This window comes from Papilio machaon, chromosome W, assembly GCF_912999745.1.
Source record: "Papilio machaon chromosome W, ilPapMach1.1, whole genome shotgun sequence".
Taxonomy (NCBI): domain Eukaryota; kingdom Metazoa; phylum Arthropoda; class Insecta; order Lepidoptera; family Papilionidae; genus Papilio; species Papilio machaon.
Genome location: NC_060015.1, coordinates 6784306 through 6804159, shown reverse-complemented (window position 1 = coordinate 6804159; position 19854 = coordinate 6784306). Strand labels below are relative to the sequence as shown.

Here is a 19854-nt window from a genome sequence, read left to right as displayed (position 1 = left end):
AGTTGACAACAGACAGATTAAATCTTGTGTCCTTTGCAATTTTAATGCTATTTTCATTATTTTTCATATCTTCTCAAAGAAATAATAATATTACAGCGCCTTTCTCATGCCAGATAAGTTATTGGGACTATTTTTTTTTATTGCATTGACAGATGTCAAGATTGAAGTATTACAAAAAAAATTGCCTTTATTTAGCCTGAAATTCATATAGGAAATTATTAACTGAACTCTATATGTGTAATGCCAAATTCAAGTCTTGTACACTTTTTTTAATACATTTTTTTAAGGCACAAACAACCTCTGGCGTCCTCAAAACATTCTATAATGTCACGAATAATAATAAAATATTTAATTTTGCTTTGTTAGTGCCAAAAATGATAGATAATAAGTTTCTACATGTTGTGGTTGTAATTAAGAGATTTAACGTTGGTTTCTGAGCCTAAGATCTCTGGTATAAAACATATTGTCATCCCTGTCATCTTTGACAAAACATAACAATATATTACGTGGATTTTGGTATAATAATCCGCGGTGAAAAACTTATCCATATATTTAATAACAATGGATTGTCTGTATGTAAAATAAAAAAAAATAATTTGTCAAATTTCTGTCTGTTCGAAAGTCTGAGTTTTTTTAAGTAAACTCTGAACACCAATTTTGACGGGACTCAATGGAAAGTTGCTTATGTATGCGAGTAATCTAGGCTTTTATTTTTTAATAACATACTGAAAAAATTGCGATCTAGTTTAAAATAGGATACTATTTGTAAACTAATATTGAATCATTTACATCTCAAATAATGTTCATGTTTTTAACAAGAAACCTACGACTGAAGTCAACTAACAAAATTCGCATTTTTTTATTTTATAATTTGTATTTATGTCAGTATTAATATTTGAAATGTCCGATAATGTTTGAAAATTACAATTATTTAATTTCTTTTTTTTTGTTTTAAATTGGTGCTAATTTTTAAAACGCGTAATTGTTTTTTTTTTATTGTCATTTTTATAATAGTTATTTTAAGTGGACATTTGGTTAAAATGAAAATTAATTTAATTTTCATTTTAACCAATTAATTAATATATAACCAATTAATATTTAATTTTTATGAATTCATTTCTGTTTTTACAATTTTCATCACATTATTAATATTCTTTAGGTTGTCTGTTAGACTTTTTGTGTTTAAAAATTGTAGTATCTTCGTGTGTTAGTGTTTTATTGTCTTTGTCTAAGTTAAATGTTTTTTTTGTGTAATTGTTACATAATTTAAAATAAGCGCTGGCGCATTGAAATCTGTAATAATTGTGCACAGATTTAAGCTGCTTTTGCTTACATTGGAACTTCAATGTTGTGACTCATGTATATATCCCTTTCACTCTCTTCAACAAAAAAGAGACAATAGTAATACATGTAACGGCAGTGGAATTCTTTGGTAATGTTAATCTGTACTTTTTTTCGTTAAATTCACTTATAGCGAAGTGTGGTTGTAATTTCTGTACAGTAGTTTGTTGTTTATTTCTCTCTAAATAATAAATGAATCCATTAAACTTGACATAAACAAGAGGCGAGGCGCGCCGGGCGCAGAGCTTGTAGTCGGAGACCTACCCGCAGACTGCCTTGTTGGACTTGATCCGATGTTTTGGTAAAATATAAAAGCAAAATATATGTGTTTTTATTACTATAAATTGTTTTATTTCACAAATTTTATGCAGAATCGCAACACGATGGTAACATTTGATTACCGAAATTGGTAATTCGAAATCAAAAATGTATGGAAGTGATAATTACTTTCAATATATCACGTATTTATAGTAGGCAAACGAGCAAACGGCCACCTGGATTCGCCGCAATAGCGAGGCGACCGTTGCCCATAGACATCCGCAAATACTGATGCGTTGCCTACCTTTAATCAACGGAGAAGGGGACGCACAGAAAAAGTACATTTCACTTTCCTATGCGTCCCCTCCTCCGCCAAATCCACTTCCCTTTCCTAGGGAAAGAGGACTAAAATTTGGCCTACGGTACCACACTCATCAGACGAAACGCGGAATTACTTTCACTTCACGCCTGTCTTCTGTTTGGTCGTGGTATTGCACCGGTCGAACCGGCTAATTCGTGCACCTAACAAATATTGTTGTTGCGGAATCTACCACTACACCACCTATACATTTACCATGGATTTCTGAAACCCAAATCTACATTTATAACATTATCTCTTTTTTTTAAATGACATGGCGATTGTTATATTGTTATTTTGGCCTCAGAAACCCACGGTTAGACTATTCTAGTGGCGTCATCGCTAAAGCATTGCCTACGGTCTTTACTAATCTATGTGCAAATTTAGTAACGGTTCCGCGAATTTAACTGCCCTCACTACACAGACCCGTACTCATCCTGTACCGTTGGTAGTTCTCGGTATACATTGACTTACGCAGGAATAAAAAAATCATTTTACCAATTAAATAATTAATAAATTTACAAAAAAATGTTTTAAACTGAATAAAAATTTGATCTAATTTCCTTACTTTTGTGTTAAACAAATGGAGATAATGAAGGGTTAGAAATAAAAACAAACTATAGTTAATAAAATTTATTAATAATCAAAATTAAACATAATTATTTATATTATACAGTCGAACCTGGATAAGCGAGAGGTCTAGACTTACATATGCAAGAATAAGAAAAAAATATCGCGGTCTGTTAGATTCTCGCTTATCCCGGTTTGATTGTATATCGTTCGTATATACCGAAATTAAGTTATTAATAATGGCACTTATTTATATTTTATTCCATCTTTTTGTTTAACAATTCTGGACTTCATGACTGTCATAAGAAAGGACAAGCAATAATAATAATTAAATTTAAATCCTAATTTTTTAACCTTTAGTTAAATTATATAATTTTTCACAATATTTTAGAAACTCATTAGATTCATAAACATTTAAAAATAAAGCCTTTTGTTTGGGAGAAATTTTTTTAGTGTTGTCATTTGTAAAACTAAAAAATAATTCAAAAATGAACTTTCTATTTAACGTCAAACTTGTATGAAACATTCCATCTATAAGATATATAGATATTTAAGATATAAAACGTATATAATCCTTATTATTTACCTTTTATATCTTTCTGAGAAAATAAAAATTCATTTAGTCATATAAAGTACATTGTTAATTACACGTAAAAAATATTAATTATAATATAATTAAATATTTTCTTAATAATAAAAATATTAAAACATTTTTATGGACTTAATCCGAAGTCCTTATGATTGCATTTTTAAATATTTTTTTTAAAATTGTACAACAAAAGTTTTTAATAACTTGAGATTCTAAATTAAATAAACATACAAATAAAATTACATTAATAATATCAAATGCGTATATTTATTAAGAAAATTGAAATAATTTTAAACATAAACCTAATGTTATATTGGACAATTTGAGTAAACTGTTTTGAGGACAAATTTATAAAAAAAATATGCAGATTTGATATAAAGTTATTATTTATTTTTATTAACATTATTGTTGGATACAGAAAATAGAGCCTAATGTCAAAAAAAAAGATAAAATAAGTGAACCCAAATTGTCTTTAAATTACAATTATTTCGTACATTTGTATAGATTTTAGTAAATAGTATTTTTTAAATATATTGAGGGCTTATTTTGATATCCCTCTAATTGTATCCTGTACATGAACTCGTACGATGTTCGGAGCCGCAGTATTTCATTGGTGTTATTTGCATTTAAAAGCGCATAGTTTAAAAAACAAGTCATAACTAAAATAAAATTATATATTTATAAACACATTTTCAAAGACCCCCCAAACATTTAAATTGTCAGAAAAAACCGAATATTTAGTTAGCTATAATAAAATTTACTTAAGAAAAGGACCCCCAAAATACTTTGGGGGTCTTAACTTTTTGTTGATTAACCTTTTATATTGAATCCGAACCCCCAAAATTTGTGTTTATCTGTTGTACTGTATATTTATGTAGTGGTTGTCAGTTTACAATATGACGCAAGGCATGGCACAGCAGAGCGGCAGGCAGACGGGCACTGCGGTCTTCTTCTCGTAGTGCTTCTCCTTGCTGCGAGCACCAGACTCGTACTCGTACATACCGCGACCTGACGCGTACGCACCGCCACCTTGCATTGCCTACACAAGTTATTATTTATTAATAACTAGCTTTTACCCGCGATTCCGTCCGCGCGGAATAAAAAATAAAAAACGGGGTAAAAATTATCCTATGTCCTTTTCCTGGTTCTTAGCTACCTGCCTACCAATTTTCAGTCAAATCGATTCAGCCGTTCTTGAGTTATAAATAGTGTAACTAACACGACTTTCTTTTATATATATAGAAGATGACTGTTAAAATATATTTGTAATATTAATAAATTAAGGCAAAACTTTAAGGTTTATAAAATCTTGTGTGCTGACCCCTCGTGAGTGGGAAAAAGCCTGAGAGTTGATGATAAAAAATGCCAAATTTAAAAAATATTAACGCAAAGTTCTAATTTATTTAAATCTGACCTTATTTACTTCTCTTTAAAGAAGTTTTTTTTCGACAGCAGCAATAATACTTGTTACATACATATTTGTTCTTTCTACAATAAAAACTTGAGAGGTGTGTTGGGACACCCGGATGGAACGAAGTTCCTTTCAATTAATTAGTGAAGGAACCAATGTTTATTTTATGAATAAAAAACTTAAGTCTTCACAAGAAGTACATTTTATTTCTATGAATGTTCGTTATATATTGTCACGTCGTTGCCATGGTTACTATAGCAAAAAGTGTCGTGACAACTTTTCGTAAGAATTTTTTCCGTCTAGCCCCCTTTCACAACGCACGATAAGGAACTTCGTTCCAAAAATAAGAGAGATGTAACTTACACTAGCTTCATATCCCGCGACTTCTTTCTTGGGGGCGAAGGGCGTATGTCCCGGGGGGTAGTACACGGCGGGTCCGGCAACGTTCTTGCTGGAACCCACGGGTGTGGGCTTCATCCCAGTGTTGGGCGTGGGCTTCACCCCAGTGTTAGGAGTGGGCGTTGCGTTCGTGTGTGAAGTGTCGCGCGTCTCCCGCGTCGACGTCTCTATACGACGTCGTACACCGTCAGTTTGTGTTGGGAATCTCTGGAAATGGTCAAAGAGCACATTTTTTTTAATTATTATTTTTAATTTCTACCTTTCATCTTTGTTTCTTTTTTAGCCGACTTCAAAAAGAAGGATGTTATCAATTCGACTGATTTTTTTTTTTTATGTGTGTTACCGCGAATCTCCGTCCCTGGTGGTCCGATTTTGATAAAAATTATTTTAATCGAAAGGAAGTGCTTGCAGATGGGTCCCATTTTTTTGTTTTTTTTTTAAATAACTAGAAGACTAGTTGATTTTGAATTTAGTTTCAAAATTTGTTGCGAAAATTAGGGACATTTTTGCTTTCAGCGCTTACGTAGGCTAAACTATAAGACCTACATAAAAATGATGTATGGACGAATTGTAGCTCTTTAAATGTGCTAAATAAAAGTCAGCGATAGCATATATCTATCTTTTATAGTTTTCTCACAATAACCATTTTTTTCTTTAGAAACATTAATTATATAATATGAGAAGGATAGGTAATGTGTTTTTATACGAGTTTTTAGAAAGTATAAGAATAAAATAGTAAATTCAACTTACAGCTTCAGGGAAGTCAGCGAGCAGATCGTCGAGCCTTTTGGGCGGCTGCTGCTCCGAGGGCGAGGGCGTGTGAGGGCGAGGGAAGGGCGCCGGGGATGGCGCGGGGGAGGGCGAGGGGTGCCTGTGAGGGGCGTGGGGGGCGTGCGGGGGCGGGCTGAGGGTGGAGTTGTGCGAGGAATAGCTCGTCTCAGAGTATTTATATGTTGTTGGACCCTGTGAAGATAATCATTATCTTTTTAAAGGCGGTTAAATATTAACTTTATTTTTGTCAAAAGAAGTATTTAATGTACAATTGTAAGAAAACAATTATCTTACTAATATTATAAATGCGAATGTTAAGATGGATGGATGTTTGAAGTTATCTCCAGAACGGATCTTGATGAAATTTGGCACAGATGTAGAACGTTATTAAGTTTATTTTTAATGCCGTGCGGATGGAGTCGCGGGTGACCGCTAGTTTAACATAAATAAAAAGGTATATTATTGTTTTTTACTCGTATTTAGAAGATATATAGCAATAGACATACATATGGGCCGTGTCCATTGTGCGGCTCTGTGGGCAGCGCGTGGGGCACGTGGGGCACGTGGGACTCGTTGGTGGGATTCGGGTACACCATACGTTCATTACTAGTTGTATGTTCTGGAATATATCATACAAATTGTCATACATCATACAAAAATATATCATCTAGAGCGTCGGTGGCTCAAAGGTTAAGCACTTGACTTGCAATCTGCAGGTCCTGGGTTCGAATCCCGCCATGTACCAATGTGTTTTTCGATTTTCGATTTTTATATGTACATTTATCCGACGTTCTTACGATGAAGGAAAACATCGTGATGCAACCTGCACATATCTGAGAAGAAATTCAATGATATGTGTGAAGTCAACCCGCACTTGGCCAGTGTTGACTATGGTCTAGTCACCCCTAACTTGGGGTAGGCTCCGAGACCCTCAGTGGGGACGTATAGTGAGCTGATGATGATGATAATGATCATACTACATATTTAAATATCTGTTACATTTTGATTTATTGTGTTGGAAACAATTTGATTTTTTTTAATTTAAAGCCAAGCATATTTATAATACATATTATTGTTGTTACTTTATAAACTGACCGTCTGTAGTGAGATGTGTGCGGCTGTAGTGCAGACGAGTGTTGCAATGAGAGCAATACTGGCAACCTCCCGGCGCTGGAGAACCATCTACTGGACGACTCAGTGTTGCCCTAATAATATAAATATGAAAATCAATTAAGTAATTATCGTATACTGACGAATTAAATCAAATTGCCATTTTAAATTATCATAAAAGTTAATTTTTATTGAATTTTTGAAGTGGAACTAATTATTTTCTTATTGGTCCTTCGAGTCAGATGCTTTGGTCCTTCGAGCCGGATTTACACCTTTTGAAAGATGTTAAGTCAAAATATTAGGTCCTTACATATGAAATTGGCGTTTTGTATGGGAGGAACAAAAAGTCGAATATTTTTTAATATAATATATTTAATTAATCAAAGTATGAACCATTATTTTCTATGCACTTTTGCCATCTCATAGGTAGTTCATTGATCCCTTTACTAAAAAAACCAGTCGGACGGGAATCAATAAAATCTTTGAAGGCGATTTGGACTGCCCCATCGGAGTTGAATTTTTTCCCTTGCAAGAAGTTATCCAAATTTCGAAAAAAATGGTAATCTGTTGGAGCAAGGTCCGGGGAGTACGGAGGATGTCTTAGACTTTCCAATTGAAGCTCTTCTAATTTAGTAGCCGTCTGTTGCGCAGTGTGTGGTCTAGCGTTGTCGTGAAGCAGCAGTGGCGTGGAGCGATTGACCAGCCTAGGTTGTTTAGCCGCTAGCTTTTCCATCATGGTTTGCAATTGCTGACAATAGACATCAGCCGTAATAGTCTGGCCAGATTTGAGAAAACTGTAATGAACAATACCGGCACTAGTCCACCAAACGCTTACAAGTAACTTTTTTGGGGTTAATTTTCGCTTGGGGCAGGATTTGGCTGGCTGGCCAGGATCCAACCATTGCGCTGAGCGCTTCCGATTATCGTAAAGAACCCATTTTTCATCACAGGTAATGATTCGGTTTAAAATACCTTCATTATTGTGCCGGTTTAGTAATGTAACGCAACAGTCGACGCGCGTTTGCCGGTTTGCTTCAGTCAATTCGTGAGGTACCCACCTTTCAAGCTTTTTAATCTTCCCAATTTGCTTCAAGTGAATTAAAACAGTTTTATCACTAACATCGCAGCCTGCAGCTAACTCGGACGTGGTTTGCAATGCATCCGCTTCCACAATAGCCTTCAACTCTTCATTATCAACTTGAGTCTCAGGCCGTCCACGGGGCTTGTTCTGCAGATCGAAATTTCCAGAACGAAAACGTTGGAACCAAAAACGAACTGTGTTTACTTTTGCAACACGACCGCCATACACATCATTCACCCTTCGAGTCGTTTCCGCAGCACTAGTGCCACGGCGGAACTCGTACTCGTAAATAATGCGATATTTTAAGTTTTCCATTTTGTAAAATGAGTGACGCAAACAGAAAAAAACAGAAGAAAAAAAACAAATGAATGACGGTCATCGAACCACAAATACATGAGTCTATAGCTGTACAAATTTGAATTTGGAATTCCTTACCAAAGAGGAGAAATTCGTGATTAAAGTGGTCAGTACGAAAAACGCCAATTTCATATGTAAGGACCTAATATTATTTTGATGGGTCCTATGTATAAGGATCATAGTAACAAATTGATGATTTTACATTTTTATTTTAAAAGCTACCTCTTAGTTTAGTTAACATGTACTAAACACAAATACACATTTCTACGTGTAAACGTGTATTTGCTAAAAGGGCGTATGCGGATCTTTTTCTATATGGAACTTTATAAAACTTTAAGTCCCTTGAAAAGTTATCAATTTGCATATTGTCCCTTATTCGTAGAAGCCATCGATTTACAATTACTTTTGGTCCTTCGAGCCGGACTATTAACATCAGTCTAAGTTGTATAAATGCAGTACTTACGTGCGATGTGTGTCATTACACACATATGTGTGTGTGTCAGCGTGTGTAGGTATTGGCACACTGGGGTCAGTGTCGGCGGGCACTTCATAAGTGTACGTCTTCACTGTGGTAGTCACCTTGTTCATTGGTGTACTGCCACGTGGTAACTGTACCACATGGAATAAAGATTATTTATCGTGTCATTGTCGAATTATTTGTATTTAAAAGTGATGTTATCTCACTCAGACTAGTCGACAAAATAGAGACATATACAAGTTTATTGTACAAGTATTTAGATAGTGGAATTTTTCAATACTCTGTACATTTGGAAATATTTTATTTTTAATTATTATGTCTTGTCTTGTCTCACACAGTCATGGATAGCAACACACAGACATATACACGCGGGTCTGAGCATACATACATAACTACACATAATGTTTGTTTCTTTTTTTTCTTCTAATTAATGACTTTAAATTAATTTAATTTCCACTTTAATTGCTAGATGTATTGCCTATTTTGTATGATGCAATAGAAAAGGCAGTCATTAGTTCCTTAAATACAGATGAACCTAGTTAAGGAGCCAATGAGATACTGATGCTGTAATAATTTAAGTATGTATTATAGAATCTTTATTATTATTATTATTATTATTATTATAGTAATTTCTCTTATCTGGAATTTAGACTATGACATTGTATGAGGTGTATTATGTACTCACAGTGCCAGTGGTGCCGGGTGGCTGGTGGCAGTGTGTACAGACTGCGGCGGGTACTGGCTGTGCCACCGGCGCTGGCACCACCGCCGGCACCACGCGGGACTCTGCAACAATCTTACTTCTTACTAATTCTATCTTACTAATATTATAAATGCGAATATTTGTATGGATATTTGTTTGAAGGTATCTCTGGAACGGCTAAACGGATCTTGATGAAATTTGGCACAAATGTTGAACATAATCTGGAAGAACACATAGGCTACTTGTTACGTTTTTTTTAATTCTGCGCGGACGGAGTCACGGGCTACAGCTAGTTAATATTATAAATGAGAAAGATTGAATAGATGGATGTTTGTTAGCATACAGTGGAAAGCCACACTATCTTAGTGACAAAAGCTATCTTCTCTAACTCTACTACATTTTTACCAACTTTTTCCCTTCTGGACAACTGCTAGTCTTTTAATAGAGTACCTTATTTAATACCAGTTTAACGTACCAGTTTTCTCTTCTCTATACATCTGCTGGCGCAATTCAGCGGCTCTGGTGAGGGTGGGAACTGGTGCAGGGCTGGAGCCCCAAGACGAGCTCTCTAAACGCTCCTCGTGCTTCAAAGTTGAATAACCACTAGAGGGAGCTGCCTTCACTGGAGTACTGAGGGTAGTTAGACAAAAAATTGTTTAGCATTAATTCTTAGCTAATCAGAGAATTGAGACAATAGAATTTTAACTGCCACACTTAGTGCCGCATTTAGTACATTTAACATGTCACTGAGGAATGACTGAACACTGAACAACTCCTTACGGCTTGTAATTTTAAAATCAATTTGCGTATGACATTTTACGTTGTTATTTCTGTAGTAATGTTGTACAAATACCTCAATGAAGTAATAAAAAAAATATTTATTAATTACCACTTTAATCCATTATCTCCGTGAAAGTATTAGAACATACAGTAAAAGATGAAATATTTTCAAATGTAATATTACAGTGGGTTTTTGAGACCAAAATTATTTTAAAACCGATAATTAAAGGGATGATTTTATGTTTTGAACGGTTTGGTCTCAGAAAACAAACGGGTTTGCTTTGTGTTTAAATCTTGAATTAAGGTAGTTGTAAATTTCAATTAAAATCTTAACTTACCCACGCCTGTAGTCAAAAGAAGTACTCTCAGCGGTATCCGATGTGTAACCACCTGGAAATTAAAAAAAAAACTTTATAATACAATATTGTAAAAGAATAAAAACACTAAACATATCATATTAATATTATAAATGCGAATGTTCAGATGGATTAGTCCAGTCATTTTAGTAAGTTCACCTCGGAATTTGAGATACCCAGCTGTAAGTCTGTAAATACTTGTATATTGACACCCTAAAAGTTGTCTCAAAACCTACATATGGTAGGGTGTAAGCAACCATTAAATTTCAAGGTCAAAGTTCACAAAAATCGGCTTTTTGCGCTTTTTTTGGAAATATCTCATTTCCTATGAGTTTTTTGCTATTCGTATTTCTTATCAATATTGTAGAATACAAAATTCTCTACAAATTTTGTTTAATTTTTTTTTTATACGGTGAACCGTTTTCGAGATAGAGGGCGGAGAGCGCGCGGTCACAGCATCACTTCAGCCTCCGGTCGAAAACGCGCCATATAGTTGATGAACTATCAATAAATCAATTATTATAAATATTTGTCAATTTTTTATTAACTATTATATTCTACTTTATCATTTTTTTCCTAACTTATCCACTTTTTATTAAGTATTAATTTATTTAACAACACTTACCTGCCCATGTAATTGCAGAATTGTTAATAAAAATATTGGAATTATATGTCGCTCTGATATGGTAGAGCATTGAGACAAGCTTGCCCATTACATTGGCCACAAGTTAAAGAGCATTGCAAGCCCGCTTTCCTGCATCCGCATCGCGAACCACAGTCACTCTTGCAGTTGCAGAAAATTGTATTTAGCAAATCTTCTGGAGCAGGTGGTAAAATGGTCATGATAGGCTCCAGAAAATCGTTTCGCATTGCCCAACCCCATACCTTGGGTTCCAAATCATGTCCTAACCAAGTTTGAACTTGATAATATACACGGTTGAAATATTGATGAGCAGCTGCACTTGTTGGTGGAATATTTGAAAGTTGCACAGGTTTATTAAGTTTTGAGGACTTGACGTAATGCATGTAACGAAGATGATCGAGACTTTTCACAGATTTCGGAGCATTATAGACTGCCAATAAGGTTTGAGTTCCACTCTCTAATAATTTCTGGGCCGAACAATTTTCTTCCTCAAATGCTGCAGCTAGTTCATACAAATTTGTCAGTAATTAATTAATTTGTCAAATATTTATAATACAGTGAAACTTGGTTAAGTGGGACCTGGATAAGTGAGAAACCTCCATAACTGGAACTCATGCTGAGGTCCCAACCTCTGTTAGTGGGACGAGGTAAACCTCTATATCTGGGATTTGTTCTTACGATTTATCATCATAGTTACCTCTATAACTGAGACAGCGAGTAAATTTTATATGCATAAACCTCTGTAACTGAGATAACATTGTTTACTCATTCTTATTCTACCCACAAATTCCACACGTAATTCCAAGTACGTAAGTACTAATTTTGAGCTTCAATTACCTTCAGTTTTAGTTTCGCTTTACTATCATATAGATGTTTATTTGAAAAATGTCAAACTGAAATAACCTGTATTCTCACCTCTATTAATGGAACCCTCTGTAAATGAGACAGATATTTATTTATACCTGTATATCTGAGACACTGGGTAAGTGGAATACCTCTATAAGTGAAACGACATTGCAGGTCCCTTGATGTCTCACTTAACCAGGTTTCACTGTAATTGATTTATTGATAGTTCATCAACTATATGGCGCGTTTTCGACCGGAGGCTGAAGTGATGCTGTGACCGCGCGCTCTCCGCCCTCTATCTCGCAAACGGTTCAACGTATAAAAAAAAATTTTAAACAAAATTTGTAGAGAATTTTGTATTCTACAATATTGATAAGAAGTGCAAATAGCAAAAAACCCATAGGAAATGAGATATTTCCAAAAAAAGCGCGAAAAATCGATTTTTGTGACCTTTGACCTTGAAATTTCATGGTTGCTTACACCCTACCATATGTAGGTTTTGAGACAACTTTTAGGGTGTCAATATACAAGTATTTACAGACTTACAGCTGGGTATCTCAAATTCCGAGATTCTTACCTAATTTAAGCTTAAATGACTGGACTAATAGCGTTTTATTTTATAGTAACCGAATTGATTTCGTAAGAAATTCAAATAAAGTAAAATGTAATTTTTATCGCTCTATTCAATAATGTATGTTGCAATGAAATTGTAACAAAATAATAATTTATGACTGTTCAACAAAGGAACACAAAACCGAATTATTTTACTTGGTAGTTACGTTTTTAAGATCCGATATGTTATTTGGTACGTAAAGAACATGAGTTCTTCTATTCAATTCATTCTGGTTGGTACATTTGAGAATTCTTAAAATGTACTTACTTTTATACAATTGACGTTCTTGATCCTTCTGCAAATCGTCCAGAAGAGAATCCAACTCCTCGACGTTCTGAGACATTTCCTTTGTCACTTTTGAATTCACTTTGGAATAAACTAGAACAAAAAAAAAGGTATTTCAATATGCACAAAATTGAAAAAAAAAACAGAAAAACGGATCAAGTGGTTGTGTAGAGTTGTTTTTTTTTTCTTAATAACACATTAAGTCTGCATCTAAATTATACAGTTTTTTTTTAATTTCACGTGGAAGAAGTCACAGGAAATAACTAGTGTTTCTTGTACATTAAATAAAATAAAAATAAAATATTTACCAGGAGAGGTGCCAGTTGTTTCGTAATTATATGTCCTGGTACCAGTGGTAATAGCAGGTATTTCCCTCTCTTCTTTCTCGTAGTAATAGGAGCTACTTTCTGCAGACTTTGGCAAACTTCTATCAGGAATCGTGTACTCCTAGAATACAGAAAGATCTTGGTTATTTAAAAAAAAATTGTTGATTTACTAAAACTGTGTTTCACAAAGTGATCAAGGTCTAGAAAGAGGTCCTGGGTTCACGGTAGAAATGGCGAAGGTATTGTATATCGGATTGAGGATTCACAAGTCGAATAGGAAAATAGCAGCAAATAGCATCAAAACTGGAATAATGTCTAACTGAGTGACCTTTTGACTAACCTATACTATTAATTAGGTGATTTCACTACATGTTTATTTTAGAAATAGCAAATATTATCCATTGAATACTATATGTTAGGTTAGGTTACCTCAACAGTATGGTAGTCCTTCCGATCATACTTCCCACCTGGAAGCTTCTCTTCTTTGTACTCGTAGTGGTACTCCCGGGTGCCAGTACAGCGGGCCAATGAGTCCAGTTTACTGCCTTTGGGTAGGAGCTCGGATTTCATCATGTCTGTAATTGAATACTTATAGGTTGAATTTATCTGATGGCTAAGATTTGTTACAAAAAAAAATCAAACATGGAAGTAGTTTACTGAATTTTAACCTTGGGAAAGGTTAACGGTACTGACTATTTCGCATATAACTTTTTGAAAGTACCGTCATTATTGAAGCAATATAGATCAAGATTATAGGTCTGTCTTATAAAATGGTGGATCGCATTATCCCACTAATCAAAAGAATATTATTTCATCTATACCGAGATTACGACATATTATATCTTGATACTTTACCGAATTGTTCGTCAGTGTAAGGCACAGTGCCTCTGCTGGATATCTCCTTGTACTCCTTGTGTTTGCTGTATGATTTCGTCGTCATCTTGATGGCTTATTCTACCTGAAACAAGCAAAAACGTCTTCCATTAACAACTATTCTTACAATTTCTTAGAATTTTACTGTTAATTTCGTTAAAACTGCGAAAGTTCCAAAGGAGACTATTACTTCGTAGCTCTATGTTATTACAAATCAACTGACAGTTCACCTCAAAGAAAACATGCTAATTTGTTCTGAACATAACCTACTTCTTTAAATTCACAGACAATAAATCGCCCATATTAATCGTTCCTTAGTGGTACCTACTAAATATAGTTAATTTAAACACCTGACGCCTTCACAACTAATTTGATGTTATTTTGCATCTTAACCTTTAGGAAATAAGGTTTACAATCTCTTGAAAAATTAGCTAATGAATTTCTAGCATTTGTTTGGAATTTATTAACTTTGCGTCATTAAACTGTGTTAGGGCTGATCCTAAGTTTAGTTAAAATATTTTTTTCATTAAACCTGATGATAATCTACGTCTTCTAATCATCAAGTAAGATTTTTTTTTTTTATATCATAAGGTGGCAAACGAGCAAACGGCCACCTGGATTCGCCGCAATAGCGAGGCGACCGTTGCCCATAGACATCCGCAAATGCAGATGCGCTGCCTACCTTTAATCAACGGAGAAGAGGACGCACAAAAAGAGGAAATTTCTCTTTCCTATGCGTCCCCTCCTCCGCCAAATCCACTTCCCCATCCCATCCTTTCCTAATAAGAAAAGGGTGGGAAGGGAAAGAGGACTAATTTAACATGAATTTGATTTATGCAAGTACTAATATGGACTTGTACTGTAAATAAGTACATTACTAGTTTATCTAACTAACTTTTTGTTGGTAATACTTGAGAAATGTCAAATGTATAATGATTTATAACAAATGGTAAAGAATTTACAAGCGATGAAAATAGGTCCCAGTTTATAGCCCTGTGGTAAACCTTATATTTATTCGATTTAAAGAAATCTTTATAAATTGGCATCATAAGTTATGGAATTCCTAGATGAACACGTTCAAAATAAACCATTACTTTATTGAAGTAGACTTAAATTACTTAGAAGTTAAAGAAAAAAACAATAGTTAACTATATCAAACGCTTATGCAAAATTAAATAACACATAAAACATTATTATCTTACATTTCAAATGCATCTAACAGATTGTCAAAGTTCACGATCTGAATATTAATAACAGCACGGCAGTAAAAGACGTGACTTGTAGCTCGAAGCGACGAGTGGTCGTCTGACATCGTCTCAAAGTAATGATAAATTAGTGTCAACTTTATTAACTAAAGACATTTTCAAAGTAACTTTGGCCTGATGTATTTGCAGCAAATAACGTTTCTATTTTAGTACATAAACATTTATGACAGCAACATAACAATAGTTTTTTTTGTTTTAGTAGTAGTGGTAATTCAGTAGTTTTAGGAAGAGAGTAGACACAACCGGTATTGTTTGGCCTTGGAAATTGAAAGATTGCGTTACGGAACATAGATCAATTTAAAATTTTAATTGTATTATTCAAATACAGTCGAACTCGAATAAACGAGAGAGTCGAGACAGATTATAGAGGACTCGCTTATGGAGATCGTCCATCGGAACCTAACAATGACTCTCGCTTATAGAGGTATCTCGCTTATCCTGGTTCTAATGTACATTTATTTCTTTTCTATTTAAGATTTGTAAACATCAACTGATGTTATTCAAACATGAAACGTGTAGCAAATATAGTTATTGCAATGGTCAATACTTGTGATTGATAAATCAAATAACTTACTGCAAGCAATTACTACTCTTATAACTTATTTATGTAGAGTTTAAAATTATTTCTATATTGAAAAACTTGATGTTGAAATTATAAGACCTGTTCGCTTCTTTCACATAGAACCGGTTTATTTCAATATTAGTTTTGCTTTTATCAATTTAAATCTAGATCTATACTGCTTTCTGATATTAATTCAAACAAACATACATATTTTGTTTTGTTATTAAAGTTTTGATTTTTAATTTAGGTTCGTATATGATTTACTAGTTATTCAAAAATTACGAAGATAGAATCTCTCCTGTCTTCTCTGAATATTCCTTTCTTCAAAATGGACCAACCTCTTTAAGCTCTCGAATCAAGAAATATAACATCAAAGGTAAATTGGATCTATTAAGAAGATATAAAAGTACCTAATTAAATAAAGATTCAGCAACGTAAGTTCCGGCGTCTTTTGATCCAACGTGTGCTATAATCAGATACAAAGAGCCAACATCAAATTGACCAGATAACAGTTATAGGGAAGATGTAAATTAGTTTATTTATAAGTTTCCACTGCGGAAACATTAACAAAGACACATTGGCATTTCACATAAAAACCTATAAGAATATTTGTAAGTGTTGACGATGGAATCAAAGCCTTTCATGATATTCTACAGTAATTCTATTGGTATTTTAACTGTATTGATTTTGTACCCTTTAACTATGTTTCTTTGTGTATTTGATATGAATTTTTACTCTGTATTAATACTGAAGGGGCAGGAGGGCCTTCATCAGAAATCATCTTGTGCGAGTATAAAAGCGGGTATGTCGGCAGGTGGGCGTGAGCAGATCACAAGTCGTTGTTGCAATCGCAGTAGTTTAATAAGGGTTAGGTAACCAAAAATACACAGTGGAATGAACTCTGTAGTGTCTAACCAACGCGACATCAACTTAATTAAGCGGTAGATTTAATTTGTTAATTAGATGCTAAGCGATTCGTCGCAAGCGTGGTGCGCGGGCGCCGTCTCGAACAACACTTCAATGGCCGCCCTCACAACCATCAACAGTGACGCTTCGCTTGGCTGAAAAAGTCAACCAGTCATTTGACTTTGGCGGATACGCCGTCAATACCATAACGTACCGTTTTATTATCTGTGAAATACTGAATATTACCAAGGTAGTTAGAGAAAATGTTTGTATATTTGAATTTATAAAAATAAAGGAATCGCAAGGTAGTCGGCACTCAGTACAGTCTCAACCCAGCCTTCGGACAGCGAACTGTGCGCACCGTATTGAAAACTTCGTTTTTTATTCCTCTCCTCATCGCCGCCATCCTCTACAAAATTGGTCGCTTCGAGCCGAATCCTTAATCAGTGGCAACATTCTCGTGGAGCGTACTGTATATTTTTTCGCGAGGATACTATGGATACACTGGAGGGTTCACCTAATATGGCGACGGAGGAGACACCGCGCACAAAGAAATATTCGTCAGCGTATATTGCGCGACGGATACAGCTGGAGCTGGCAGCTGCACAGGCGAAGGCTGCAATCAAGATGCACCTCGCCGAGCTGGAAGCGAAATTGGCACGCTTGATGGCAAAGGACAAAGCCGACGACGCCCCAGCACATAACCAGTTCGAAGGCAGCGAACGCGAGAGGAACAGCGCTAGTGAGTGGTTGGAGAACAGCCAAGTCCAGACTTCGGCAGCCTTCGAGCCTCGGGCTCGGAACCTTCCAACAGTCATTAGCAGCGAACCGTTACCCCAAGATGACACGTCACAGGATGAAGATGTAAAGCATGTACAGAAGGAGACGACGACTCAGCTCTGCACAGCACGAGAGGTCAGTAACCTAACCTGCCAGGCGATCACCCCTGGCAGTCTACAGAATAACAGCGGCCGTTATAATAAACGGCCACATTTTAAAATTGAATACAAAGAACCATTTGAAAAATTGAAGTTTAATAAAGGTGATACAAAAATGTCCGTTATTAAAATATTTTATCGCACGACGTCTCCGAGAATGATGCAGAACATGGTGTGTGCAACAAAGCAGCGCGCATGCCAGCCGCCGCGTACCAAGACACCCGGTCCCAGCCGCCACTCTCTGCAGGTCGATCCGCACTCTACCCACCTCGGTCATTTTTCTCCATAATTGTGGGGGCACCCGCAGGACTATGTGTCGGGTGTGGAGATTCCTTGTTCGTTTTTTGTAGGCTATTTCAATTTCCTCTATCCCCTCTACATCTTGCATCATGTCTTTATTTTGGTTCTTCAGTGCAGCTAGTATTTCCTCGTCCGTATTATAATTAAAGACGTCTTTAAGTACAACTAGGGGATTCTTGTTTTTGATGTCCTTCACTTCAAGATGTTCCTCTGCCTTCTTTAATCTTTTCTTTAATATATTCCTTTCTTCTTCTGTCTCACACCCAACAATCACCTTTCTATCCTTTGCCTTCCTTATTTTATCCACACGTACTCCTCCGTCTTTGGCATTAACCACTTTTCTTATTCTATTTAATACTTCCTCTCCTGTCTCAGTTTCATTCTTGGAAGTTACCACAACAGAGTGTAAAGTTTTCTGTTGCGGTATCTTTACTCCTTGTGTCACTGCGTTGGCATATGTGTAGTTTTGTTTGTGAGCTACTTTTTGTTCCTCCAATGTCTGTTTTAAATCGATAATTTTTTCATTGCTCTGTTGTAGTAGCTCAGCTTGCTTTTCCATTTTCTCAATTAGGATTTTTCCAAATTTTTCAATTTTATCCATTTCCCGCTCTTTCTCAATTTCTGGTTCTGGTCTCTTCTCTTCTTTCTTCTTTCCTCCTTCGTTCTCTCCTTTACCCTGTATTTCTCCTTCTAGTTCCTTAATTATTTTATAAAGAATGTCTATGGCTAGAGAGACTTCGTTTTTAATTTCAGTCTTGATGTTTCTCGACTGTGACAGGTGTACTTTCGCCTTACTCACCCATGCTTTTGCTTCTGTAGCTCTGTTTCGATACTTCGGAGAGCTATCGGATGTCTCTTTATTTATGTTTAACTTGATGTTTAATTTTTTGTGGGCTTCTTTAACTAGATTTCCTTTTTCTTTTCCAGGTGGAGTGGATTTATCTGCGGGGACAATTTTGGAAGTTCCCGGTCTATCCATGTCAGGGGAAGGAGCCCTGTCAGCCCTCTTTTCTGGCGTGCGAATGCCGAACATGGTCGGGGGATCGTGTCAATATATTAGACTTAAAAACAACGTCAATGTAAATATTAAAATAGAAATAAAATTTTTAAAATACAAATTTGTTTTGTTTTAAAATCTTAAAATTTTACAAACTAAGGGGCAATAGGCCCTGTCAATAAACTTACACTAGTATTGTGGGCAATAACCCTTACAATACACTATAGCTAACTTATATCTAATATAACTATTTAGGCAAAAGCGCCTGTCAAAAAATAATAGTTAAAACTTAAATCTAATATTGGTGGCAAAAGCCAGGTCAATATAGTAGTCGGACACTCGACTTTGTTAATTTATACTGCCAGTTCCGAGAGTTTCGCCTATGAAATAATTTAGTAAATAATAAAGAATAAAATAAAATTAAAATTAAAATAAAATAAAAATAAAAATAAAAATTTAAAAACAAATTTAAAATTTTAAAAATTCAAAATAAAGTAGGAATATTAATTAATTGAATTGGATTTGAATTAAAATTTAAGTAAATTAAAACTTTTATAGTATTAGTTAAACTAAATAAGTAAGTTTAACTTAAGACTAATTCTACTAAAAAGTTAAAAATCTCAATAAACTGAAAATAAAATAAAATAAAATAATTAAATAATTAAATTTTTAAAACTTTTAAATTTTTAAAATATTAAAACCAAAATTTCAATTAAAACTTATTTCTAGGCTTAACTC

At 34.8% G+C, this 19854-nt stretch overlaps 2 protein-coding genes across 2 annotated transcripts; both read right to left on the bottom strand.

Moving 5' to 3' along the window:
* Positions 1–3529: 3529 nt before the first annotated feature.
* Positions 3530–14246, bottom strand: LOC123723195 (mucin-5AC-like). The gene is made up of 13 exons (XM_045685760.1): positions 14131–14246; positions 13705–13850; positions 13258–13396; positions 12932–13042; positions 10545–10596; positions 9902–10056; positions 9409–9509; positions 8709–8854; positions 6793–6902; positions 6204–6316; positions 5677–5889; positions 4891–5133; positions 3530–4155 (listed from the first exon to the last, which is right to left on the bottom strand). The coding sequence occupies exons 1-13, from the start codon at positions 14213–14215 to the stop codon at positions 4006–4008; spliced, it is 1764 nt and encodes a 587-aa protein (XP_045541716.1). The 5' UTR covers positions 14216–14246; the 3' UTR covers positions 3530–4005.
* Positions 14247–17821: 3575 nt separating this feature from the next.
* LOC123723024 lies at positions 17822–19152 on the bottom strand. The gene is made up of 2 exons (XM_045685564.1): positions 18033–19152; positions 17822–17835 (listed from the first exon to the last, which is right to left on the bottom strand). Exons 1-2 carry the CDS (start codon positions 19150–19152, stop codon positions 17822–17824), a joined length of 1134 nt encoding a protein of 377 aa, XP_045541520.1.
* Positions 19153–19854: the final 702 nt, after the last annotated feature.